This window comes from Rhinatrema bivittatum, chromosome 1, assembly GCF_901001135.1.
Source record: "Rhinatrema bivittatum chromosome 1, aRhiBiv1.1, whole genome shotgun sequence".
NCBI classification, from domain to species: Eukaryota; Metazoa; Chordata; class Amphibia; order Gymnophiona; family Rhinatrematidae; genus Rhinatrema; species Rhinatrema bivittatum.
This window is the reverse complement of record NC_042615.1, coordinates 62,771,315-62,798,870: the sequence shown is the minus strand read 5'-3', so window position 1 is coordinate 62,798,870 and position 27,556 is coordinate 62,771,315. Positions and strand designations below refer to the sequence as shown.

General features: G+C 45.5%; 1 protein-coding gene across 1 annotated transcript; it reads right to left on the bottom strand.

The window, feature by feature from the left end:
* Positions 1 to 5,137: 5,137 nt before the first annotated feature.
* FGB (fibrinogen beta chain) lies at positions 5,138 to 27,025 on the bottom strand. The gene is made up of 9 exons (XM_029612104.1): positions 26,831 to 27,025; positions 26,461 to 26,481; positions 22,418 to 22,621; positions 17,288 to 17,471; positions 15,250 to 15,477; positions 10,714 to 10,827; positions 8,823 to 8,945; positions 8,361 to 8,646; positions 5,138 to 5,641 (listed from the first exon to the last, which is right to left on the bottom strand). The coding sequence occupies exons 1-9, from the start codon at positions 27,008 to 27,010 to the stop codon at positions 5,416 to 5,418; spliced, it is 1,566 nt and encodes a 521-aa protein (XP_029467964.1). The 5' UTR covers positions 27,011 to 27,025; the 3' UTR covers positions 5,138 to 5,415.
* Positions 27,026 to 27,556: the final 531 nt, after the last annotated feature.

Genomic DNA, 27,556 nt, shown 5'->3' with positions numbered 1-27,556 from the left:
GCCACACAACTGGAGCAAGCTTTCCTTCAAGCCGCCATATTGGATCTGCCCCCCACCCCCCCCATTGGAAATGTATTTATGTGATGTGTGTTGCGGTCTCCACCGCTTCCCCCTTGCTAGCTGTGTTCGGGGCTCACCTCCGAGGCCAGGAACGCCACCTCCACGGCTCGGTCGAGCCTTCAGGACGTCCGCCATTGCTGTGTCGTCTCGCTGCCGCCCCGCGCGCACGAAGGGACGTGCGTTATGGACGTACGCTCACCGGAAGCCTGACCCCGCCTGAGCTAGCCACGCCACGCCCCAAGGCCGATATAACCGGCGTCTTTCAGTCCTCTCATTGCCTTGCAACGAGGGTCGCTACAGTGAGTAGTTCTTAGTTGCACTTCTGTTGTTCTGCTTCAGCTACTGACCTCTGCTCGTTCCTGACTCCGCTTCTGCCTGCCGCCAGCCACCGACCTCTGCTTGTTCCTGACTCTGCTTCTGCCTGCCGCCAGCCACCGACCTCTGCTCGTTCCTGACTCTGCTTCTGCCTGCCGCCAGCCACCGACCTCTGCTCGTTCCTGACTCTGCTTCTGCCTGCCACCAGCCTCCGGCCTCTGGCCGCTCCTGTCCTCCGGACAGTGCCTCCTGCAGGCCTGGACTAGTGCCTCTGCCAGACTGTCTTGGGTTCCGTTACCTTCTACTCCCTGCCAGGCTCCGGCCTACTCGCTGCTGGCTCCTATCTTGCACTCTGCAAGTTCCAGTCAAGACATTACTGACTCTGTTCCTGCTTCCGCTTGCTCTGAGCTCCTTGGCCTATTGGCTCTTGCTTCTGGACTCTGTGCTTACCCTTGCCTGGGCCTTCCTAGAGAGAGACTATCACTGTGCAGAAGTCCCAAGGGACTGGGACCCTACGGGCTCCTCCTGGGGGGTCCTGGTTCCCGGGTGAAGAGCTTAGTTGCACTCCCAAGTCCCAAGGTTCTGGGACCCTACGGGCTCCTCCTGGGGGGTTCCCAGTTCCCGGGTGAAGACCCCTATGTGTCTCCTAAGTCCCAAGGCTCCAGGACCCTACGGGCTCCTCCTGGGGGGTTCCTGGTTCCCGGGCGAAGTCCTGTGCTTGTGGCTCCGCCTCCCGAGCTACTCTACCCAGGGTGGTTCGGCTCAAGGGTCCACTCTCGAACCGTGGCTCCCAGGCCGCAACAATGTGTTCAAGGAGCTGAAGATCCATCCAGGGAACCTGGGTTTACTTCTTTACTAGAGACTTCCTCATCCAGGGAGCCTGGAATCCACCTTCACTTTACTCCAAGAAATGCCCATTCAGGGAACCAAGGATGCTCTTCCACCCAAGAATTTTCCACCTGGGAAACCCAGGATACTCTTTCAATCAAAGGAACTCCCATCCAGAGAGCAAGCTTCCCTCTTTCTGATGCTTTCAAGGCAACTGAGCTAGAAAAGATTCTTAATCCATTGACAGATATAGAGAGCCATGGTGATTGCATGGTTAGATTAACTTTTTCATCTGTTTTATGATACTCTTTATATGGGCCACATTTGAGTGTTCTCTGTGGAACAAATGGCATATACATTACTAGCCTCTTCTTCAGCTTCCTGTATTTTTGTGCGCCTTTTGAATATTTTCTCTGAAACCAGTAGGATACAACACATATAGGAGTTCAACCACTAGCTCTACACTATCTGATGTCAAGGCAGTCTGCAATTTCTGTTCAAGCATTGGCTACGCAAATGGAAAGGATTACATCATATGTGTGTAAAAAGTGAGAGAAGGAATGACTATACATGATATCCGCCATTCTCTGTGATATTTTGAGACACTCTAGTATGTGAATCTCAATCTTTTGTGAACTCCATCAGAGGCATACCTTCCAACATTTTAGAACCCAAAATAGGTTCAGCTTAGATTCATTAGGTTCAGCTTAGATTCATTAGGCAAGCACATGAAGAGATAAAATGCTTTCGGATTGAGTGGGGGACTGTGGAAACATTTGGTGTACTTTAGCAATAAAAATGAAGTAAGGCTGATTTGGGAGCTGTGGAGAATGTTATGTTCGTGGACCCTTGGCCCGAGGTGGTGTTGGCGCTACCTGTGGGGGACACCCCCCACAGGACCCCCACCGTCTGGTGGTGAGGCCGGATGGGAAGTAGAGGCCAGCTGGAGCTTCGCCACTACCAGCCTGCGTTCCCCGCAGGTTGAGCCCTTGGGTACTGGGGCCGGCTGGTCTTAGGTGGGTCTCTGCATGGATGATCCCAGGGAGTAGATGAGGAAGCACGGTGGCAACCAGGAGAGAGAGGTTGGAGGCCTGAAGCCAAGGGCGGCACCGATCCAGTCCAGTGGGCCAGGCGAGAGGCAGCAAGCATGGCCAGGGCTGGTCCAGGAGAACTGAGGCACGAGGAGTGGTCGCGTCTGGTCCAGAGGTCTGAGGCAGGCAGCAGAAAACGTGGTCAGGTCTGGTACAGAGGTCAGAAACTGGCAGTAGGAACAGGAGAACTGGAACAGCAACACAAGAACTTGAGCAAGCAAGAGCGAGAAGACCCGTTGCCAGGTCAGGCAACGTCATCACTAGGGGCTGCGGGAAGCTTTCCTGCCATGGCCCCTTTAAATCTTGACCGGCGGTACGCACGTGCGTCTAGAGGCAGGGGCCAGGCAAGGCGGCATGGCGTCACTCCCTTGCTGCGGCTGGGAGGCAGCCCATGTGGAGGTCGAGGCAGCGGAGGTAGGGACAGGCCATGGAGGAGGTGAGGAGCAGTCCAGAGCCGAGCCGGGGAGCCAGGAAGCAGCAAGACTGAGACGGCATCCAGCAGGCGCAGCCGGAGCGAGAAGGGCTGCAGCCTGGACCTGGCGCCGAAAGGTATGGAAAGGCCCTTTGGGTCTGGGAATTGTAACAGAGAAGAGCAATAGAAGGATGGTAGAAGCACAACAAGAAAACAAAATTTCCTATAAGAAAAGATCCAATTCATTCCAAAAAAATGTTCTGAACTGGCACTTGCAAAACTTATTCAGCTTTGTTACTCATTATCCAAAGATTGCCTATGTTAACTGGAAATGATCTAAATATAAATCAGGTGTGAGATCTAGAGACCAGGAACTTTATTTGCCAGAGTTGTCGAGTATGCATGTATGTTACGCATCAACTTTATTATCTGCTTAATGACCAATGAAACAGTATCATAACAGCCCTCATTGTCTCCATTGGGTTGGTTTAGAGTTCTGTAGCTCAAGTGATGACCTTTCTTGGTATTTCTCTACCCAGACCCTGAAGTCTGTTCATGAATCCTTTCTCTGTATTCTCTGTTTTGCCCACGTTTATTTTCTGGGAAAATGTAATTCCTGGTTTTAGGTGTAACCATAAACCTAATTTACTTGTGCTTTTACTTTTTTTTTGTTTAAATAAGAATTAAATCAACAATATAATTTTATATATATTTATGTTTACTTTATATTTTATGTTTTTATTGTATCTTAAATGAGTTGATTTTTGTTGTTTATAGAGTCTTACGTCTTATTTGGTTATTGTTTACTGTTTGTAACTATTCAGTCTCTTTATTTTTATTGGTTATTCACTGCCTTCAATGTTTTCTTGGAAAGGTGGTTCTATAAATTCAATGAAATACAATAAATACCATTGATAACTGCCCTCTCACTAAGTTCAATGGTTGCTTGGAGGCACTGGCACCATATGTGACTCTGCAGCTGACTAATATAACCAGGTTTGCAAAAATAAAATGAACAGCTTTTAATTTTGAATGTGTTTGAACCTTAATTCTTATCCCATGAATGAAGAGTAAGGAGCCAGATTGGTGGATTTCAGAACAATGAATATTAAGAATAGCTCAGACAAAGCCAAAACCATTGCAGGAGTGATGGCCACATTAATATTTTACATTTGTTAGTAAAATGTTATGCCACTCCCCCCTTTATTAAGTAGCCAGAGCATTCCCAACTTGCCTATATGTGGAATACTTTGCTTACTTTCAGTATAATTGTTTATTTACTGAAATGTACTCATTGATCATTACTCCACTTCTTGTGTGCTATACCAGATGAGTGTAAAATACAAGATGGAGGCACTCTCGGTGACATTGGCAGCAGAGACATGGCTAGGTACTTAAGATTCAAGACCTTTATCCTCTCTGTTCAACATCTCCCCCCCTCCAACAGCTTCTCCCTGTTGGCAGGATCCTCTTCCCCTTCTCTCCTGCCAGACAGAGATAAAGAGTGCTTCTTATTTTCAGCTGCCTCCTACTTTACCAGCTTCAATCTGAAGTCTGAATGCATAGTGCCAGTGGGTCCTGTGAGACTACGGGGGCCCCGCATGCAGGCTTCCGACTGAAACTGGCAAAGTAGGAGGCTGATGCAGGTAACAAGCGCTGCTCCCCTTCTACCAGTGGGGAGGGAGGTAAGGAAAGTGCCAGATGGAGCGGTTGGGGGAGGATTGTACTGGAGGGAGATTAAGAGAACCTGCTGATGTGAAGTCAAAGTGTGGGGCCCAAGGCAATTGGCCTATTTCGCCCTAGCCTGGGGATGGCCCTGTAATCTGGGTACTGACAAACAGATTAGGGGTAAAGGGCACAACTAAATAATATTTCTGAGACTATAACTTTTGGAATGCACTTTCAAACCATTTGGGAAGTTTCATTTGAAAGAGCAAGATGTGTGTACATTTCATGACACCATTTTTGATAAAGAAATTGCACATAGTTATGACAACATTTGTTATATGAATTTGGATGTGCACATTAATTTTTTCATCTTTATTTCATTTTTTCACAGTTTGGAGATTTTTGGTTCGTTTTTCATTTTTGTTTTCAAGAAATAGTGCGCACTGTTTCCCAAAAATGAAAATTCCACCATTTTTTTAAATTTTATTTTTCAGTTCCAACATGATTTGTTGGACACGTCAAGGGCACATGAAAAGTGCAAGCTGGGAGTCATGGGATGCTCTACTATCTGTGGCATACATTTGAATGAAGCTGGGTGTCTTGTTTCAAAAGTTATTCACAGACACCCTGGTTGGGAACAGACGGACACATAGATAAGGCCAGGTTCCCTGTGGAAATTAGGCTAAAATCATGGTGTTCTTTTTCCCTGGTCTGTTTCAAAGATGTTGGAAAGAAATACAACTCAGATTGCAATCCATCAAACTGTAGTTCAGTTCTTATGTTATCTGCCTTTATTTCAGTTACTTTCTTGTTGAGAAAACAGATACACTGAACACTTTGCAGCGTCAGCTAGTAACATGTAAAGTCATTTTTCCAGTATGGTACAGCAAGGTTCAATGTGTGTTCCCAGCATTAACAATGACATTTTTGGAACTTGTTCTGCAAATGCAAACTGAAACAGCAGTTCACGTAAAGTGACATGAGGATGCAAAACTTTTCTGCCTAGGTGACAGGTCCTCATTTTTAAGGATTTATTTTTTGTTATGAAAAGACTGGTCGGCACTTAATTCTCATCACCTTCATAGAATACCAAGGACCCTGCAAGTTCATCCATACAATGCCGTCATCGGTGCCATGTTTTGCCATATCCCAGCTGTAGTGTCCATTCCAGTAATATCTGCCATTTGGATTGCAGGAATGACATCTATTATACCACCAGCCGCCGCCATCCTCTCTAGAGCACTGTTTGCTTGGGTCTGCATGATCCCTGCAAAATAAAAAGCCAAAAAATAAAACATGTGCACAAAGACGTGACAGCTCTACTGAAGGAATATTGCAGCAACGCAGCATCGTGGGAGTGTGCAGATGGGCAATGTACCTCTGCGACAAGTGTAAAGGTTATTTGCCACCAGTGACGATGCAAACATGCTTCTGTGAAACAGAGGGGATGAAAGGAACAAAATCAAAGATGAAGAGGCAGAGAGAAAAAGCAAAAAAGATAGAGAAAAAATGAATTGTCTTGGTCCATGGAAGGATGAATAATGTGCTCACCTCTACGGGTTATTGGGTCCTGATCGCTCAACTTCTAGAGTTGCCCTGAAAGTACTCAGATCTGTCAAAATGTCAGCTTGCCTCTTTTATTTATGGCCCAGCAGTTACCTCTTTCACCATGAGCCTTCATTTGCAATCGCCTGATTCCCCCCCCCCCACCCCCGTTTTATATCTCCTATTAACTGTAAAGGAGTAGCCTATTGGTTAGAGCAGCAGGCTACGTGCCAGGGAAATCAGAGTTTAAATCCCATGGCCACTCCTTGCGACTATGGGCAAGTCACTTTACCCTCCCCTGCCTCAGGTACAAAATTAGAATGTAAGCCCTCTGGGGATAGAGAAATACCTACAGTACCTGCATGTAATCCGCTTTGATGTACACTGTGAAGTGCCGAAAAGCGGAATATAAAAATCAAAAAAATAAAATAAAATAAAACAGGGCAATACCTACAGTACCTGAATATAAAATAAAATAAAATAAAATAAACAGGGCAATACCTACAGTACCTGAATATAAATGAAATAAATAAGCTCAGTCCAGTGATTATTCTTGACCAGGAGCCGCAAACTACAGTTCCTGGCATGACCTGGGTAACAATGAACTTTTAAGTCTGACCAGTAGGTTTTGCCACTGAACGATGACTGCTTCATCCCTCCCCCCCCTACCAGGGGTTGTGAACGCAGCATCCCGAACCCCAACTGGCCTAAGGAGAAGAGTCCTGGCCCAGGAATTGAACCCAGGTGCATCTGCATGGCACTGTGTAGCCAATGGACCAGCAGCCACAACTTCCTTCTTTCTAGACGCTGTTGCCTATTCTATTGCTTTCCTCCTGGGCTCTTTTTTTAAACCCTCACATAATTTCATCTATTGTATTTTTACACCATTTGGAATAAAAGGTGTAACATTATATTTAAGCCACAACCTCATGTATGTCGGGAGATGGAAAACCTAAAGAGGTGGGGAGCAGGGTGGAAAGGGGGCACTGTGAGATACTGATGCGTGACAAACAAGAGAAAGATCTCGGGGTGATCCCATCTGATGATCCCAAAGTTGCAAAACAGTGAGGCAAAGCGATGGCCAGAGCCAGAAGAATGCTAGAGTGCTATTACCAGAATTAAAAAGGTGGTGATAATGTCCTTGTACAAATCATCAGGTGAGACCTCCTCCAATTTTGGAGAATTACATACAACTAAAAGGATACAGACACAACAGAGGCAGTCTAGAGAAGGGCTACCAACATTTTACAGCATTTGCACCTAAAGCCCTAAGAAATGAGACTTGACAATCTAAACAATTATATCCTAGAGGAGAGGGTTGACATGGGGGATATAATAGAAATATTCAGCTACCTCAAAAGATATAAATAATGCACAAGAAGCAGAACATTTTTTCATTGGCAAGAAAGTTCTAGAATCAGAGGTCATGATATGGGGCTCAAAGGCAGTAAACAAAGAGTAGCAATAGGAAACATTTCTTAATAGAAAAGGTGGTGGATGCATGGCATGACCTTCCGAAGGAGGCGGTGAAAGAGAAAAAGTAGTAACAGAATTCTGGAAAGCACTTGATAAGCACAGGGAATCCTTAGTTGCAAGGAAGTGAAAGTAAAACTGAAGATCAAGTGGAGTCTCTCCTACTGAAACAGCAAAAGTAAACTGGGCAGATTGCATGAGCCTTCCAGCTTATCTGTCATCATATTCTATGTTTCTATCAGTGATCACAGCAGAGGCTGAGGCATTTGCACATTAGGACAAAGTCCGGATCCTGTGCTAAGTGAGTGAAGAAAATCCAAATAAATTCATCCGGTCAGTGGCCAAAACTGCATTTAGTGCCATGCTGGCCATTTGTAGCTGCATATATTACACGCACTGCCATAAACATCATTGTGCATCCAGGGAATACAGAATTACAGCTGACAACAGCAGTTCCCAGTCTCACAGGGTAAGTATGAACTGCTAGTGCAAACAGATGCATAGTGGAAAACAGAACCTAGAGTTGTCAGCTGCATTTAGCCTGATTTGTAAGTCCCCCACAACTAAAGCCCCAATGTCCTACTTTCATCCTAAAACAATGTAGCAGGAAGAAAGCTCTCGGTCAATAACGGTAATGTGGCTCCCTACAGAGCTGTTCTCAGGTGGTACTGCTGTTGAAATTAACACTCAAGTCTGCAGCCCCAACCATTTCAGACAGCCATCAGACTGATTCCTACAAGAAAAACACAATTTTAATCTAAAATGCACCTGTGAAATTTGTACTCGTGAAAAGCTTTAGCTCATTAGCATGTCTGTCTTAAGTTTTCTTACAAAAAAGACGAGGGCAACGCATGGAAACGTCTCTTTTGAATAATGCCCAGTGTTTCATAAAGAGGATAATGCAGCATGAAAAATGATGCGTACATGTCAACATGGGGAATCTCCTTTGCAATCAATAAGATACCCACCATCCGTCATTGTCTCGGTCATAAGTGCTGAAAAACATGGCGTTGTGTATGGTCATGGTTCTGTTCTCGCCGAAGAGCTGCGAGGCGCCCTCAAGGAGAGTGTTACCAGCAGTGCCTTGATAGCCACTGACGGAGAGCTGATACTTGTTTGCCTCGTTCTGTACTGTGAAGCCCTTGTACTGAGCGGACACCTTTTTGCCATCCCAGTCTTCCATCTCAAATAAAACTTCGGTGGCTCCCAGCTTGGAGAGTTGGCTAATCTTGTCATTGCCAAGCCACATTTCACCTGAAAGTGAACAAAAAAAAAAAACCAAAACCAAAAAACAATGCGTTGAAACAAAGGCCAGGCCACGAACGCACAAATCCATGACAAGACAGTTCCTTAACTCAGATACGGTCAGCAACTCCTGGAAAGACAAGAGCCCTGTCTTTACAGTGGAGGTTTGGGGGATCCGAATTTACCTGGCATGTCGCAAATCCCCTTCCCCCCATCGGTTGCAATGTTTCCAAATCCATTTTTATAGGCATCCCAGGTTCTGCCAAAGTTAACGCTGCCGTCCTGCCGGTTCTGAATCAGGGTCCAGCCTGAAAAAATAAAACGCAATTAGGAAAAAAGGAATGTTATCTTACACCCAAAGGGTGGATGCATGTTTACATGCATACATTAAAAAAAAAAAATAGGGTGCATGGGGGTAACCCCCTGGAGCAGCAGTTATTATCCTTAACAAGAGGCGTGGGGATTACTACCCTTAACCAATTAGCCTTGATGCTTTTTTAATGCAACTGCAACATCGTTCTCCGCTTCAACAGCGGGGAGAAAGGGAATTGGATTCAGACAGCCAACGCTGGGCCCTGACTTTTACAGTCTGGGGTACTGATACGCAGACATCATGGGAAAAATGTCCAAAAGCAAAGCGCGTTCAAGCGGCAGCACTGTAGGAATTATCGGGAAGTCTGCTCACCCTGTAAAAATGTTACTAGCAGTAATTTTGTTAATGGGTTTGACAGTTGCTTGATTTTGAATGTAAATATTACTAAACGTAACATAAGGCTTGGGGTTAACCTGCACAGAGCAGCAGTTATTTCCATAAGAAGGTTGCTGGGCAGACTGGACGGACCATTTGGTCTTTCTCTGCTGCCATTACTATGTTACATATGAGGAAGAGGTGGCGGGGGGGTGGAAGTCTGGCTTTTTTTTTGTAAGCCAGGATTATTGGTGATATTTTATACTGATTTAAAATACAGCAAAATTCCATGATGAAATGATTTACAGGAAATCAAAATTTAACATACCAAAACGAGTTCACATTAAAATCATCGTATATTCTTTGTATTCAAAAGATAGCCTGAATGGAAATATTCAAAATTTTGAAAGAGCGGAGCAGAAAACAGATTGAGTGGATTTTTCTCTTAAGAACAATTTCGAGACCAGATTAAAAATGAAGAGGTCCATAGTCAGACACAGTCCGGATTGCAAAGTTAGCTGGGTAAACATATCCAGCTAAATTGGAGGTTATATTCAACAGTGCAGCCACACTATTGGATATAGCTGGCTATCTTAGGCCTGGATTTTCCATTATCACAGAGGATAGTGAATCCCACGGTAACGGGGACCGGGGGGGCGAAGCAGGGGGAGGGCCTGCGAAAGCTGGCAGCGATCGCACCAGCGCAGTTTTATCGCTGCCGGCTTTCGCACCCAATAGCGCCACTGTGAAAGGTGGTGCTATTGGGCGCGCTACTGGCAGCGATAACGCCCCGACGTCTCCCCTTCCAGCCCCGACTCCGCCCCCGGCAAGCTATCGCACGCAAAAAGTCACTTTTCGCACGTGATAGGCTTAGAAAATGACCCCCTTAATTAGTTAGCTGCTAACTTAGAGCCGACTAACTTTAGGACAGCTCTTTAGACTCATCCACACTCATCCGGCTAACTCTGAATGTCGGAGTTAGCTGGCTAACTCAACTCTCCCAATTACGTTTCTGGACCACCTCTAACTTATTCAGCTAAATTTTAGCCCCCTAACTTATTAGCTGGCTAGAATTTAGCCAGATAAGGGCTGAATGTAACCAGGAAAGTTATTTAGATGGATAATGATATACATTATCCATCTAAGTGGCTTTTGAATATGGACCTCGAAATGTTCTAATAAACCAAATGTTCTTATAGCAGCAATTATCATACTTCCATGAAGAGGAACTCAGCGGAACTCTTCTCAGACAATGAGGTAAAGAGTCTACACAAAGGGACGTGATAAAAATGTTCTGAGAACCACAACGTTCCTATAACAGCAGCTCTTTCTTCATTGCTGAGATTCGTTGTATGACCCTACAGTTTGTGAAAGGCATGACCACTTGCCTCCATTCTGGGTGACCATATCGCAGTAAACTTTGTAGGGCTTGATAAAGTCATTGGGCTGGATCAGGTACATCTCAGAGGTCTCGCCGCCTTTCCGGTAAATGTCTTCACACTCTGCAACCAGAGGATAAACAGTCACGCTGTCGTGGTGAGACTGCACGTATGCATGCACTCTGTAGAATCATGAGACCCCCGCTTCTGGGACAGATTAACAGGAGATTAACTGGCATATAAAGAAAATTTAACAGGAAACAAGAATGTCTAATTTCAGTTGAATTTTTATTTTATGGAAATTCAGCTGGGAGAAAAGACCCAAAATGGCAAAAACAAATCCTCCTCATAGCCTCTTCTCTGTTGTTTATTGTTCTCATGTTACCCCCCTGCCTGTTTAATGTAATTTCTACCTTTCGTTATGATGTAAACCGATATGATGTGTATTTTAATGTCGGTATAAAAAAAGCTGTTAAATAAATAAATAAATAAGCTTTACCTAGGCTCAGTGGAAAGGCTATTTTATTATTTAAAATAAACACCTCCCAAAATATGGAAATGGAAGCAAATAATTTCACCAAATTATTACTTTTTCTTAAAAAAAAAAAAAGGTTCTACAGTGTTACGTTGCTTGCCATTCTTAGACACATGGAGCTTTTAATGTAAAAAAATGGAGACTAAACCCCCTGCTTACTGGCCAATTAAAGAAATAAAGGCTGTAATAAGCCATCACATCTAACCCCCCAAAAAGAATAAACACAAAAAAGGTAGAATATTCAAGTTGTGAGCATTACAACCTTATTATTAACTCATGTGTGTTGCATCTGGCGGTCTGCGGGCTCCCCCCACGAACTACTATACTCTCCCATTGGGCCGGGTCCTTGTAGTGCCTCCCCGATGCCGCCAATTCGCTCTCTCCTCCAGCGAGGTGGGATGCCGCTGATAGTCTTTGAAGCGAGACGCTGCCAGCACGCTTCCCAGGCCCTCCCTAAGGCGTGCGCACACCCGATGGCCCCTCATTTAAAGGGCATGTGGTGGGAAAAGGCCTGCGGCGCCCTGTGATGACCTCACAAGGGAAGGCCTATAAAAAGGCCACTGATGCCTCTCCTCCTTGCCTTGGCAACAGATCTCCTACAGTCCTTGTAGGGTGAGTTGCCTCAGCGTTCCCTGCCTGGGTTCTCTAGTTCCTGTGCTCCTATCTTCAGTTCCTGGTCTTTGTTCCTGTCTTCAGTTCCTGGTCTTCGTCTCAGCCTTCTGCTCTAGTCTTCATTGTCCTTGCTGTTCAGTTCTCATGGTCAGTCCTTCAGTTCTTCTGTGCTCCACGTCTCCTCATCTGCCCACCTGTTCTTTCCCTCACCTCCTTGCTCTGCTTATCTGTCCCACCTTACCTTGGATAAATAACCGGTATTGACCTCAGCTTGCTCCCTGGACCTACCTTGATTGTCACCTGCCTCTGACCTCTGCTTGCTTCCTGGACATTCCTTGATTACTGCCTGCTATTGACCCAAGCCTGCCTCAGACTTTGCTTGTACATTCCAGCCTCTTCAACAGATCTTCTGACCATCAGCAGAGGCCCCCACCTAAGATCTGCCAGCCCTGGCAACACAAAGGCTCAACCCAAGGGTAACGTAGGCTGGTATACGTGAAGCTCCAGCTGGGCCTCTGTTTCTTTCAATTCCGCCAGGCGACGGTGGGGATCTGCAGGACTCCACCCTTCAAGCTGCGCCAACTCCACCTCAGTCCAAGGGCCCACACCCACAGTAACCAGTCATGCAGTTATATGAAGATCTCTAATTTTCAAAAGTGAAATATGTGGTAAGGAAAGTTGGTAGAACTTTGATGGTGCATAAACCATCACGTAACAGGGGTGTACATTAAAGGAATCAAAGGGAGGCATCCAAGGCTATATCACCCAGGGAAATCACTTAGAATGCACCCTGTGTTTTTCAGTTCACACACTATCCTGGCACCAGGAGAAATATGCATTATTTTAATGCTTTTAAAATTTGAAACCCTTAAGTTTTGATCCTCTATTCATATTTATTTGTCACAGATAAAATCTCAGGCCCAGATGTAATAAGGTGCACTCAGCTGTTCGCACGTGTTAGTAGTGTGATTGTGCGCACATTTTTCTGCGTACAGCTTTACTCCCTATGTAATAAGCACAAAAAAATATAAAAATCAGTACGCATTTATGCTGATGATATTAGATCCTGTTGCCCTTTGATTCTGAATCAGCTGCATCGGTACACTTGCTTGATAAATGCCCAAGTTCTGCAAAGACAATATTAATTTTGCATGTTTGTCTGAAGTAAAAAAGCCTAGATATTATCCTGGACTCTGCTTTGATGTTTGAGATTCAGGTTCCCGCAGTCACCAGTGAGTCATCTGACGGGCAACTGAAGCCGTGTCTTAGGGCGAGTGACTTTAGATTAATCATGCACACTGTAGTGCTGAGCCATCTTGACATCTGTGATTCCATTTACATGGTTCTTCCTATCTCGTCTGCAAGCAGTTCAAACTCTGGCTTCCCTGGTCCTGATAGGGTCGGACGGGAAAGTGCTGGACCCTTGTTGATCTTGTTGCATTGGTTGCCGCTAGTTCTCCGCATTAACTTAAGCTTCTTTGTTTAGTCTTACGAGCCATAAATCATATTAGCCCGACGTAGCTGAGTGCAAAACATGGAGCTGTTCCAATTTTCACGATACATGCACTCTAATCTAGCTCGTAGACTTGCAGTTCAATCTGCTAATGCACTGCATCCCAGCAGAACTAAAGAGAGGACCTTTTACTGAAGTGGCTCCCTCTTTGAGGAATGCCTTCCTCTCTTCTTGAAGGGGATAGGGGATTATTCATTGTTTACATGCCAGCTAAAAATGTGGCTATTGGGACAGGGGAGACCCCGATTATTTTCTAGTAAGATAGCCTGTTGTTGTTTTTTGCTGCGCAGTCTGTGATTCTTTTGGCATTTGTTTTTAATATGTACACAGTTTGATTTTTATGTGAATATCCATTTTTGCTGTCTTGTCATTGTTTTCGTAATTTTTTTTACTGTGATCCGCTTTTGCATAGGTTAATCTTTGAAAAGGCGGACTATACCTTCGTAAATTAAATTAAGCTGAACTGAAATGTGTGAACAATGGTGCGTAAACGTGTGTGCACACAAATTAGTGCTCCCTCCATACAAATCCCGGGTCAATCGAGGCTTTACCTATTACTTCCCCAATGCAGAGAAGTGCGCTGGCTTAACTCATGTTTTCTTAACCCTGGAAATGGAACTCCTGGTCAGAGGTGGGGGCAGGTTTCTGGGGCAGTATATGAGGTTGAACAGTCAAACCTGGAATTCGCAGAATGGGGGTCCTTTATGCATATCGTTGTGTGCAGAACATGATCTGCGCCCTTAAACATTTTGCACAGAAAACATGTTAGGAGCATAAAAATCAATCTGCACACGTTTTGGGGGTAGAATGCTTTTCTTTAAAATCCCACAAATTTAGCATGTCTTAACTCTTTTTTTTTTTCAGCTCATGAAGAACTAAAAGTGCAGTTCGGTGCACATTTTGTATTCACTTCTTATTACATCGAGGCTTCGGGGAGTCTGGATCCCGTTGGGTCTCATTCACTAACAGACCGATGCAACATGGTGTCGTCGGCCGAGTGCACCGTTTAACCCCTGGTTGGGCTCGCATTTTGGACGTGCGTCCACAACCCCTTATGCTATAAGGGGATCAGCGCATCCAAAACGTGCATCCAAGCCCCTGCAAAGTTAATAGTGCTCATCACAGGCAAATGCATGTTGATGAGGCTATTAGCTATTCTCTCCCAATTTAAAAAAAAAAAATGCGCACAACGCGCACGTTTTAACCTGCAAAACTTAACGCCTGCCCAGAGCGGGCGTTATTTCTTGAGGAGCCCAATAAAAATAAAAAAGCAGAAATTACTGCTTTTCTGTTCCTTTTATCGGTTCTTCTGACTTAATACCATTGTGATAAGTTGGAGGAATGGAAAAGAGAATTAAAAAAAAAAAAAGTGTTGGCGGTCAGGTTAGGAAAAGGGACGCTCAATTAACGAGCGACGTTTTTCCTAACCCGTGGCTGTGCACAGGTTAGGAAAACAGATGCACATAAAACTGAGCGTCCATTTTCCTAACTGGCTGACAGCCACCTCTCCCGGGTACCCGCTGCTGAGGAGGCACTAGGGGCGCAAAATTTCCCCAGCGCCTCCTTTTTACCGCAGCACCCGATTTAAATATTAAATCAGGCACCCAGGAGAGGTGGATTGGCACGCGTCAAGGGAGCCGGCACTCATTCATGAGCACCTGTTTAACGCGCGTCAATACTGCATTGGCCTGTAAGTTTTTATTCCATAGATAACGGAGTGGAAGAAAAGCCTTAGCGAACGAGAGCCTTTTGTGATGTTTTCGGGCAGAATTAAAGCTGTCCTGCTGTTGGGCTGGTATTCTGTCGCTGTCAAATCACCACAGCTGACAAATCCTAGTGCTTAAGCATTCTGCCCCAGCCTATAACATGCACTAACAAGACCTACCTTTGCCAGACACCACAGGAATGTTACAGGAGACAGAGCAGGGGGAGCGACAGAAGTCAATCTGCTTTGTAATAGCAGCTTCCATGCTCTGTATTTTGGATCTTAGAGCCTCCAGCGTTGCGCGGAGGACTCGTATGCTCAGTGGGATGTTGGTATCCACATTCTCTTTTATAAAGGTGTAGTGCTGGTCCAGTTCTGTCGTGTACTCCGAAGCAACATTACTGTTCTCTGGAAAAGAAGGAAGAGAAGCCGCTCTAGTTAGGCTGTCATCGATGTTTATTTTGAGGGTTGTCTTTTGAGCCTACATAATTGCTTGCATGATGAGTTGGTACTGACTTGATCTTTCATTCTTAGTTCAGAAATATAAAGACAAAAATGTCCATCACCTAAAAAACACATAAATAAACAAAGCTGGCATTGGGAGAAGGTGTGGGGGGGGGGGGGGGGGGGGGGGGGCAGGCAACCAGGGCAATTTCCCTGGGCTACCATGCCACAGGGAGGCCTTGTGCCCACCCAAGGCAGGCACAGCCTAGTCTTGGGCCCCAGCCTGCCAGTGGCAGCAATGGAGATCTTCAGGCACAGCAATAGTAGGGGAAATCAGTGTAAGGTCAATAGGTTGCAGTGGCCCCACGCTTTTTACTGAACAGGCTTCTTGTAGGCAAAGAAACCCCTGCAAAAGGTGAGGCCGTTGCAGGATCTGTGAGTGCACATCGGTCCGCAGGACCCACACTGCTTTCCTCTGCCATAGCAGCTCCTGAAGCTTTCCATTGCAGAGGAAAGCCAAAAGCACTCAAAGTAGATGAGGGGAGGAGAGACGATGGCTAGAGAAGACCCAGGAAGGGACCGGGGGTGGGGGGGAGCAGTAGCAGAGAAGAAAGGAAGGTGCCACTGGGGAGGGAATGATAGCTGGGAGATCGGGAGAGAGCCACAGAAGGAACAATTGAGGGAGAAAAGTGTTAGGAGGCAAGAAGAGGACCAGAGAAGGGCCCATTGTGGTAGGGGAGTAGGAAGAAGAGTAACAGGGAAGGGGGCAGGGAAAGAGCCATTGAGGGAGAAATTGGTTGGAGGGAGAATGAGGACAACAGGGAAGACAGTGGGAGGAAGGGAGAGACCCAGGAAGGAGTTATTGAGAATTGTTCAAGGGCTGAAGGTACTTTGAGAGCATCAAGGACTAGAGAATGGGATTGGAAAGGAATGACCCAGGAAGGGGCCATGGGGGAAGGAAGGAGGAGACAGTCGAGGCTGAAGAATTAAGAAAGATTGGGAAGCTGGGGAAGGAGGAAAAGAATTCATAGAGGGGGCCATGGGAAAGGAGAAGCAAGAGGAACCACGGGGAGGGGGACCTGGGATTGGAGACTCCCTCCCATGTTGTCCTGGGCCCCAGGATGTCTGTCTAACCCTAGCTTTGTGCGCGCGCACACTCACACACGCACACACACACACACACACACACACAGTAGTAGTTTTATGATATTTTTTTAGCAGCTAATTTATACTGCTAAATTATACCTGCTATCTCTTTTATGATATTATTGTATTTCTCTATTTTAATTTAATTGTAAACCATTGTGATGGCATTGCCGATGTGACGGTATAGAAAAACCAAAAAACTAAACTAAACACACATGCGCACATGCACGCACACGCACACACGCGCGCACACACACACACGCCTTCAGTGAATGCTAGATAAAGGAGGGGAAAGGTTACACCTTCCTGTTTCACACTAGTATACATTATTTTTCTTAAATAACCTGGGAAGGTTGCAGGGATTGGAAGTTCCAGTGCAATATGCGGAAATGTTTGCAACTTTGTCCTTCATCACCGAGTTCCTGTCTGCACTTCAGAAGCAGATACTATTCTTTAAAATAATCTAGGTAGCTAGTTTAAGCCTCTTCATTCAGTGCAAGTTTCCTGCATGGTGTGGGTTGCCGTTTCTTCTCTGTTTCATAAATTGTACTGTTGCAATATATTTGTGCTTTTACTACAAATGTCACTGACAGATTACTGTCAGCAAGGATGCACACGTTTACTATACCTTTTATTTGCTTCTGACGTTCCTTCACTGCTTTGTCCAGCACGTTCACGTAATTATACATGTAGCTGGAAGACACGGAGAGCTTGTCTACATTGCCAGTCAGTTCCTTCAGGCTGGTTTTCACACTCTTTTCCTGTTTTACCAGTGTCTTTTGCAGTTCGCATCCCGTTGGACATAATGTCCCCTGTAAAAAAGAGATCACTGGAGTTACACGTTTGAAGAACAGCCTTGCGGTATACTTCAGCTGTAACAGAGGGAAGGCTTAATTCCACCAAAAAAATACACATTTTATTGATACAACTACAACTACAACCCTACCCCCTGCCTAATCCAAACATACTAATCCACTTCCCGCATCTACCCGCCTTCGCATCCCCATCCTCCTACTTCCACATTCCCTTCAGCCCACACTACCTCTCCGCCACTCCCCCTCCTCCCCAAACCTTTACTGTTTCCCATGTTATCAGTCAACTTTGACTCCATCCTCCCTTGTATATAGTTAATTATCAGTCTCTTGTATATAGTTTACAATCAGATAACAACCTATTGTAAAGCCTGTTACTATATCATATTATAGTGTGAACCATTATTTATATTCATTGTAAAGCTATTTGCTATTTTATGTTACACTGTGAACCGAGGTGATGTTTTGTTACGTGCCCCGGTATATAAAATTCTTTAAATAAATAAAATAAATAAAATAAATATTGTATCTGTCAGAGCATAACCACAAAAATATTTTAAGAATGAGTCTTAAATGTAGTTATGCTATGAATTTTGGGTTTGTTTTTTTTTTGTTCTTTGATAAGGTAAAAACTGCTGGATGTAGTAGATTGGGTATTTCCTGCTTACCTTAAAGAAGATAGGCATCAGTTGGAGACTTCTCTGCTATACCCTCTGACAGACCTTCCATTAGGCAGACTTAAGCTATGTCTCCAGCACAGCAAATTTTAGGGACAACACTAGGAGCTTGGCTGTGCATGATGAGCCCTGTGAATGCTATTGGATAGTGCTCCAATTCTCTCAGGCAGGACAGAACAGCCCTCTGCTTCCTGCTTCAGCCCCTCCCCTACCAAACAGTTGGACCGATACAGTAAAAATTGCAGGAGAGCGGGCAAGCGCCCGCTCTCCTGTGCGCGCGATACAGTAAATTGATTTATTTAAATTAGGGTCCGCGGCAAAAAGAGGCGCTAGGGACACTAGCGCATCCCTACTGCCTCTTTTTGGACAGGAGCGGCGGCTGTCAACGGGTTTGACAGCCGACGCTCAGTTTTGCCGGCGTCGGTTCTCGAGCCCGCTGACAGCCACGTGTCCGGAAACTGGACGCCAGCAAAATTGAGCATCCGGTTTTCAACCCGCGAGCCGCGGGCCCATTTAAATTTTTTTTTTTTTTTTTTTACTTTTTTTAACTTTTGGGTCTTCCGACTTAATATCGCCATGATATTAAGTTGGAGGGTGCACAGAAAAACAGTTTTTACTGCTTTTCTATGCACTTCCCCGGCGCCAGCAGAAATTAGCGCCTATCTTTGGGTAGGCGCTAATTTCTGAAAGTAAAATGTGCAGCTTGGCTGCACATTTTACTTTCTGTATCACGCGGGAATACCTAATAGGGCCATCAACATGCATTTGCATGTTGCGGGCGCTATTAGGTTCAGGGGGGTTGGACGCGCATTTTCGACCCCTTACTGAATAAGGGGTAAAGCTAGCGCGTCGAAAACACACGTCCAATCACAGGTTAACAGTGCGGTACTGTATCGGCCTGAGTGTGCAGAGAACAGGAAGGGAGAGGGTGAGTCCTGAGCAGACAGTGTGCAGAGAGTTCTCTAACTGACCCCCTCTTCTTCTGTGTTCCCCTCCTCTTCCCCTCCTGCAGCGAGTAGGAAGCGTGGGGCTGGAGCGGACAAGAGTTAAGTTTGTGGTCACTTTTTCTGTATTTAGTGAGGGTTTCTCTGTGTTTTATCTATGTGGCCAGTGCCAGTGCGAGGGTGTCCAGCCGCCCTAGGCGGTGATGTCAAGATGATGTCATATTCCTTCATATTCTCCCCCCCCCCCTTCCCCCCACGAGTCACAGTGCCTGCGTAGCCAGCGCTCTCTTACCTCGCCGACTGACACATCCCAATGCGTGGCTCCTACAATTTCAAACCTGCCACCTGCCTCCTTTGTGTTAAAAAGAATACCACCCTCATGTCCAGCGACAGTGCCCCGGTCCATTTCCAGCAGCCTAGGCGACCGCCTAGTCCACCTAATGCCTCGCGCCGGCCCTGTATGTTCCCAACATGAGGTACTTTGATAATATGTGGTTTTTATTCCATCTTGCTCTATTTTCCCAGTAGTAGGTGTACTGATGATAAATTCTGGATTTTTAGCCTGCCTTTGCGAATAATGCTTGAGGAGGCTTAGAGCATTTTTAGTATTCACATACAATAAAGCTTACATTTCAAGTGGGTAGCCGAGGAAACAGGAGACAAAGCGACTTGCTCAAGGTCACACCGAGTGTCAATGGGGGAAGTGATTTCCCTGATTATCAGTCCCTTGCTCTAACCACTAACACACGCTTTTTCCCTGCTGGAAGAATAGTAAATACTGTTCTAAGATCTGGTGTAATATTTGTACTATTACTGCCTTTTATAAGCAGGATTGTTGCTATTTGAGTTCTGGGAGTCAGCAATGTTTTGGTACGGCAGCTTTGTCGTATAAGTTTATAGGAGTAACTTTCATAACGGGAGCCGATGCAATAAATCAGCGCGGAAAATGGGTGCTCACAGTGTTGAGTGCCCGCTTTCCTAATGTGTGCCCAGTCTGGGTGCGGAATTGAATATTTAAATGAGGTGTCGCACTGCCAAGTAGGTGCTAGGGGCAAATGTGTGCCCCTAGCGGGCGCCCAGGAGAGGTGGCTGTCAGTGGGTTAGGAAAATGGACGCTCAATTTTATGTGCATCTGTTTTCCTAACCTGCGCACAGCCACGGGTTAGAAAAAGGGACACTCGTTAATTGAGCGTCCCTTTTCCTAACTTGACTGCCAACACTTTTTTTTTATCCACTTTGAAATGCCACAAAGCAGAATATATAAATCTAAAATACATCCGGTTCTTCCTCTCTTTCCCCACAGCCAGAGCCTTAATCCTTGCTCTCTCATTTTGACTACTGCTAGTTCCATTAGCTTGACTATTTACAGAATATAATTATAAAATGAATTTCCTTCTATTGCAAATCCATTCACTGAATTTCTTCAGTAGCTCCCCATCTAACTCTGTGTTAAACTGAAGCTTCCTCATCTATTTTTGTCTCTTCAAAACCTCAAACTTTATTTGCCTACATTTTACAACTTCCTTTTCACAACCTGTGCTCAGCTCATGCCTCTCTCCTTTCTGGGTCCCCTTTCCGTCTCTTCTTCACATTAATGCCTCTAAGCCCTTTACATTGCTGCCTTGCCACCAAGCCCCCAATCTCTGAAACTCTCTCCCCCTCCTCAATACACCAGGAGCCTCAAAAACTCCCACCTGAGAACAGCACAACTTCTTCAGAAAGGCTGTCAATTCATTTCTATAAACCCCAGCAACTCCACTGTGACCTACCACCAACCCTCATCTTCACATCTCTTGCCTGCAACTTTCCAAAGGGAAGAAGACTTATGAGATCTCCGTATGTGTTCCCTCCAAAGAGCTGTTGTATTTAGTATCCTTCCACACCAACTTTTCAGAGGATGCAAGGGGATCCTGACAGGGTTTTTGTTTCTAAATCCACGCATACGTGGGGGTTACATGTGCATTCCACAAACTAGGCTCAATTAGTTCTGTATACATTTTGTGACCTCTCTGGAGGCAGGGAACTCCCTTATCTATTGTACATGGATGACTTATGGTAATCATTCAGTAGGTGCCTGTGTTGACATAATTGTGTTCTATTGTACAAGACTATATTTACCATCAACCCTGTATAAAAAATATATACCTATTTACCTATTTTAAAATTCTTTTTTGTCTACATGAGGCAACAGAGTTTGACTCATGTAGACAAAAATAGAGTCGGCCCATGTACATCGGTTGAATTAAGTAAATAGGTTTTCAGCTGCCTGAATATATATGATTACTTTTATAGCACGCAAACAGGGTTTGTGTGGGGGGGCGGCAGGGGATGCTGTTCTGTGATCATGATTTAGATGTCTGCACATAACTAACTTGTTCAAAAGGTACGCATGTAGATGGCATGCCGCTAACATGCCTCACTTTACTTCCCCTGTTTTACCTTCCCTAAACATGCATGTGTACTGCGGGGCAGATTTTAAAAGGGGTACGCGCATAATATATGCGTGTAACCCTTTTAAACCCCTCCTGCGCACGCCGAGCCTATTTTGCATAGGCCCGGCGACGCACGCAAGCCCCGGGACGCGCATATGTCCTGGGGCTTGAAAAAAAGGGCGGGGAGTGGGTGAGGCAGTCCAGGGCGGGGTGGGGGCGGGATAGAGGCCTCCGGTACCCCGGCGGTGCCAGGGGATCGCGCCAGCACTCGGCCGGCGTGCGCAACCTATGCCTGCCCAGAGGCAGGCGTAAATAAAAAAATAAAGGTGGGGGGGGGGGATTTAGGTAGGGCCAGGGGGGCGGGATAGATAGGGGAGGGAAGGAAGGGCAAGGTGGGGGGGGAGGCGGAAGGAAAGTTCCCTCCGAGGCTGCTCCGATTTCGGAGCAGCCTAAGAGGGAACGGGGAAAGCCATCGGGGCTCCCCCTAGGGCTCGGCGCGCTCAAGGTACACAAGTGTGCAGCCCCTTGCACGCGCCGACCATAGATTTTATAACATGTGCGCGGCTGCGCGCTATTGTTATAAAATCAGGCGTAGATTTGTGCGCGCCACATTGCGCGCACAAATCTACGCCCACGAGTAGATACGAAAATCTGGCCCTGTATGTTTACTCGCATAACAATCTGAGTTTCAGATTCAGTGTCCACACGTGTCATGTGTCTGAAAATGATCATGCTCTGGGTGAGCTATGTGTGCACTCTTGCAATGAGGTGCATTACTGATTGAATATGCTGCTACAAGTAATTTTGTATAATATACTCATTAGAGTGGGATTATGAACAGAAAATCTGACTTTTATTTGGTCATTGCGCAAACAGACTGCAGATCAACCTACCAGTTCTTCAGAAGCATGCTTGCAACCCCCCTCATCAGGGTACACAATCTCCTCTGCTTTCCTCTGGCCCTGGGTAGGGGCCTTGGTGGGTCGTGCTCGGTAGGTGCTTCCATCAATAGGAGCAGGAACCGATCTGATGGTTGGCACTGGCTCTCGATACCGATTTATTGGTCTGTGACCCCGAGGATCTTGGATAGTAGAGGCCTGTTCCAAGACAAGGAAAAAAGCGAGAAAACGCTGCATGGTTAGGATTGGTGCCACTGTTATTAGCAGGGCTGGTTTTACATTTCCAGCACCATAGGGAACAGGAGTAGGTGGCAGCCACCCCTCCTCCCCTGAAATGCAGGGGGTGGGGGGTGAATCCACTCCCAGTCCAACCCCTCAAAGCCACGAGAAGTAAGGGGGAGAGGGCAGGAGAGCGAAGGATCCCAGATTGCCCCTATCCAGATCCTCTCCCTCACCCCCAATCACTTGTTACCTAAAACGGTAGTGTTCCAATCCTACAGTGGCAGTGGCAGTGGCAGTGGCGGCAACCATTAAAAGAAAAAAAGAAATTCGGTGTGGAGCCTGCAGCTGCCCATCACATACTCAAGGCCATGTGGTGGCCCCCACATCCTTCTCCCATACAGGCCTCCCGTTGCTATGGAAACCCATGCAAGAGGCAGGGCTGCCAGAGAGCCTTAAGTATGTAATGGGTAGCTGCAAGCTCCGCACTTCAAGTTGTTGCTTCTGCCGCCATGGAATCAAACTCCACCACTTTAGGTAAGTGTTTGGGAGGTGACACAGACAGAGGCAGCGCAGAGGCAGCAATGCTCTGGCATCTATCAAACTTTGGTGCCCGAGGCAGTTGTCTATGTTGTCTAGGCCTAAATCCGGGCCTGGTTATTAGTGATGAAGTAACAGGAGTCATTTCCTTATCTTCACACAGTCCACCTATCTTGCTTGCTGTATACGTCTGTTGGAAATGACAATAATAAAATCATTAAAAGTTTAGCTGGACAGAGAAGTACAACAGTGCAGTAAACTATTGTGTCATGACAGATTAACTTTTTTTTTTGTATTTTTTAAATCTGCTTAGGGGCTATATTCTTTCATTGGACCATCAAAATGCATCATGCTATTTAACTTCTTAATATTGCATATGAATCATTTCAATTATAGTCTGACAGTACTGTGATAATGAGTAATTGACTCATGCCGCTGGTTCCTGTTTCCATGGATATGCAGGAAGAGGTCGGGGCAATTAAGGGGGTTCTTTTGTCCTAGAGGCGCAAAAAGATTAATACGAAATCAGTATGCACAGAGCCATTGAAAATCAAGGACTGGACATCTAGTCCATTCCCCCCCCCACCCGCTTCCAGGCAGGACCCTCAGCATCTAAATCATCTTAGAGAAATGTAGGGCTCTCTTGGGAGGGAGGAGGTGAATAGAGGCAACCACTCTGGGCCCTGCTCTTTGGGAGGGGATCCCATGCTGCCATTATAGCCCCATCCCCATCACTATAATTATTGTGATGAAACCATGCATTTCAGCATTCCAGGCCCCATACCCTCGCAGGTTCAGCCCTGGATAAGTGTTTGCTTAACCGGCTGCTACGAACATTCTCCCGCCTTAAGTAACTTGTTCCAGCTTGGTAAAATGATCCGGGAGGCCCACTGGATGAAAGCTGTTGGGATTTATGTTTCCTTGCCCTCAAGAAACGTTCAATCTCAAGTAGTGGGAGATGGGCACAAAGTGTTACTGAGATGGTATCTCGCGCCAGAGCGTCGTCATAAGATCTGCCCAGGTATTGAGCCTGACTGCTGGCATTGGTGTGATGGTGTGCGAACCTGGTTTCTGCCCTTCAGCTCAGAAGTACTGGGATTTGATCTTAAAGTGGATAACAGGATGTTGGTCGTGCTCTTGCACCCAAGGACCCTAAGATAGTTCTGATGGGCTTTCCAGTTTCTAATGTTTCTAGGAAACTACAGATATTGATAACCCCAAATTATTCTTGCAGCTAGGGGTGCATTAGCAGCTTACTGGAAGATTCCTTCAACTCCAAGCTTACCTGCTGTAGATCGGCGTTTGAGGACTATTTACTATTTTGGGAAGCTGATGGTGCTTAAAAATAATGATTTTCAGGATTTTAAAATGTTTGGCTCTTGTACCAACAGTGGTGCAATTTACATGACTGATGGGTTGATTTGAGAAATAGCGCCCTTTACTTTCCTTTTTTTCTCAATTTTTATGTTTTGAATATTTTTGTACCTCACTCTATGCTGGGTCTGGGTGGAGGCTGTGGTGGGAGGGGTTAGGGTGGAGGGGAGATACTGTCTGATATGGAGTTGATGCTATACTTCTATGCTAATTATTTGGTTTTGGATTTATAAGAGACATTAAATGCATTTGGGATTGTATGGTAGTTTAAACTGCTATGTTTTTATCGATTGTATTTGATATGTTGTACACTGCTCTGATCAGTTTTCTGTTTGTGTGGTTTAAAAAGATTTGTAAAGAAAGAAAGAAAGAAAATTGTAAAAAAAAGAAAATTCTTCCTAATCTAAACCTACTCTGCTGTAATTTGAGCTTATTATTTCTAGACCTTGGCCTAGGGTGTGACAATTTGGGGGACAGGAGTCACCAACCTGCCACTAGTGCTGCCTCTAGAGCAGGTACAGCCGACTCCGGTCCTGGAGTGCCACCAACAGGTCTGGGTTTCAGGATATTCACAATGAATATGCATGAGATATAGTGCATTTTCTCAGGGCCAGTGCAAGGGGTATTCAGCGTCCTAGGCGAAACTTCTGCCTTGCGTCCGCCCCCCCAGTCCAGGCCCCGGCTCCAGCACCAACCTCATTCACTCAGACAGGCCCCCTCTTTTACATACTCTTTGGTTCCCATTCACATATGTACCCTTACAAAGGTTCCCTCCCTCGCTCTCACTAACACCATTGCTCCCTCGTACACACCAATCCCTCTCTCTCTCACACACACACACACACACACACACACGCACACACACGGAGGCTCCACTCGTGGCCCACCAAGTCTTTGCTTCTCTCAGCTGCCAGCAGGATGGGCTCCGCTCGCAGCTCCACATGGCTGCTCTTTGCCACCCCCTAATGGCTGGCGCTCTAGGCAACCGCCTAGTTCGCCTAATGGGACGCACCGGCCCTGCATGTTCTCCCTCCATTGTATGCAAATATATTTCCTGCATATCCTTTGTAGATATCCTGAAAACCAGACCTGTCTGTGGCAGTCCAGGGTTGGAGCTGCTCCCACTACTCTAGAATACAAGTCATGATCTGAGGCTTCAAGCAGGTAGACTCAGAGGCAACCTCCTTTAATGTATTTGAAGACTGCTATCAAGTTACCATTCAGTGTTCTCTTTTTAAAGGCTAAAGAAACCCATCTTCTTCAACTAATTAGAATAAAGCAATAGGAAAGGCTAGGGATTTATATATCATTCAATAATGCACTCATTAAAGAACTCTGCCAAGGGTTTTCACCTCAATTGGCACTTCCCGACCTCCTGGTAGAAAATGCCATTGTTGCATCATCATTGCTATTGTTTGCTAAAATGTGTATTTGTGTGGTATGTGTGTAGTGGGTGGGGGGAGGATTGGCAATTAGCACAAAGAGAATCTGTTTTTTAAAAATATTATCACGCAGGCAGTTTGGGGGATTAAGTTCTGGAAAGGAATAACAACATGAAAACCTAAGAGTCTTAGACCTGCCCCTATCCCCCACCCATGTAGAGTACTTTTACTGACTGGAAGTCCATCTGGCAAAAGGCTGTACCATCAAATATGGACCTTGCCCTCTATTATTTACTTCCACCTTGACTCAGGGTAAATGGTTCTGCTAGCAATCCATTCCTGAGAGTATGAAGATTAAAGAGAAAGATTTCAGATATGTCGCTTTTCTAACTCATATGTAAATATGGTAGAATGACAGAACAGAACTAGAAAGCAACTCACGACCTTAATAAAGCTGCACGTGTTGCAAAGTGAAATACTAAATACTCAACTAAATGTCCAGTCCAGAACCACTGGTCTTACCTTGTCAGTGGGTTCGTCGTCCTGTGAAAGAGAGAAGAAAATGGATCAGTGTCAGCCAGATATACCAGAATTTCCTTCTGAGTAAGAAAAAAGGTGCAGCATGCACTACTCCCACCAGACTCTCTTTGTGGTAAGAGTTTTTTTCTCTTGATGAGTTCTTTGACACACAGTTATCTCTTCCTTCACTTAAACTATTCCCAGGCAGGAGATTATTTGAAGGTCCCCTACGAGGAAAGACCTGATAGGACCAGAACTAGAAGTCTCCTGTCTAAGAAACCTTCCCTCAATAAACCAAGCAAACGATTCAAGCTACAGAACTGCAATAAGGATGTTTGCAAATGCCGGTTGTGTTATTGGTTATTGCCACTACCTCATCATAGTCTGAGACAGCATGTAGTCTGACTGTGAAAACACAGAGCAGAAGCAGCAGGAGCAGCTTCATGGCGCTGGATGGCTTTGACCTTCTCAATGCTTTTTTTTTCGCTGCTGAAGTCTCTGGCCAGGGCTGCTGTTCTGCCTTTGTATTTATGGCAAGCAGCCGGGGGGCCATCCTGGCCTGCCTCTGATTGGCTGAATGCTTCAGGGCAGTCACCCTCCAGCTCTTAATATTTAATCTGACTTTTTTTTTTTTTCCCAAGCTGCCAACCTCAAAAAAAGCAGAATGTCACAGTTTGTTTCAATTCACATCCTTGCTTTTTGCACCCTGGGATATGAAATCCCGGTAAGTGGCAGGCTAGGATGCATGCCGGTGCATTGTTACAGCAATATGAAGAGTTACTCAAGTGTTATTCTCTCCTTTTGTACATCTGATGCGTGCCTAAGAAAAGCCAGCCTACCTGCACTTGGAACTACAATAGCCTACTTCAGACCTCAATTCAAAAAGAATGGAAAAAATCAATCTATATAAATATAATGTAGCATCCCCTAATAGCTGGGTCCCTTCTGCTGATTTTAAAATGAACTAACAGCAAGATCAACCAGGAAACAATCACATCTCTTTTATAAAGCTTCTGTCAATTTTCTCTTGCTTTTGCTTGCCTTTGTCTACAACCACAAGTTATGGCTCCCACCAGAACCACTTGCACCTGAATCTTTC

What these genes read in the sequence shown, in the direction of transcription:
- FGB (XM_029612104.1), bottom strand. Translation starts at nt 27,010, where the DNA reads ATGGCCCCCCGGCTGCTTGCCATAAATACAAAGGCAGAACAGCAGCCC. An exon ending in ACGTCAGAAGCAAATAAAAG is followed by an intron (nt 15,478 to 17,287) that starts GTATAGTAAACG and finishes CTTCTTTTCCAG; the next exon opens with AGAACAGTAATGTTGCTTCG. An exon ending in GACCGAGACAATGACGGATG is followed by an intron (nt 5,642 to 8,360) that starts GTGGGTATCTTA and finishes TTTATTTTGCAG; the next exon opens with GGATCATGCAGACCCAAGCA.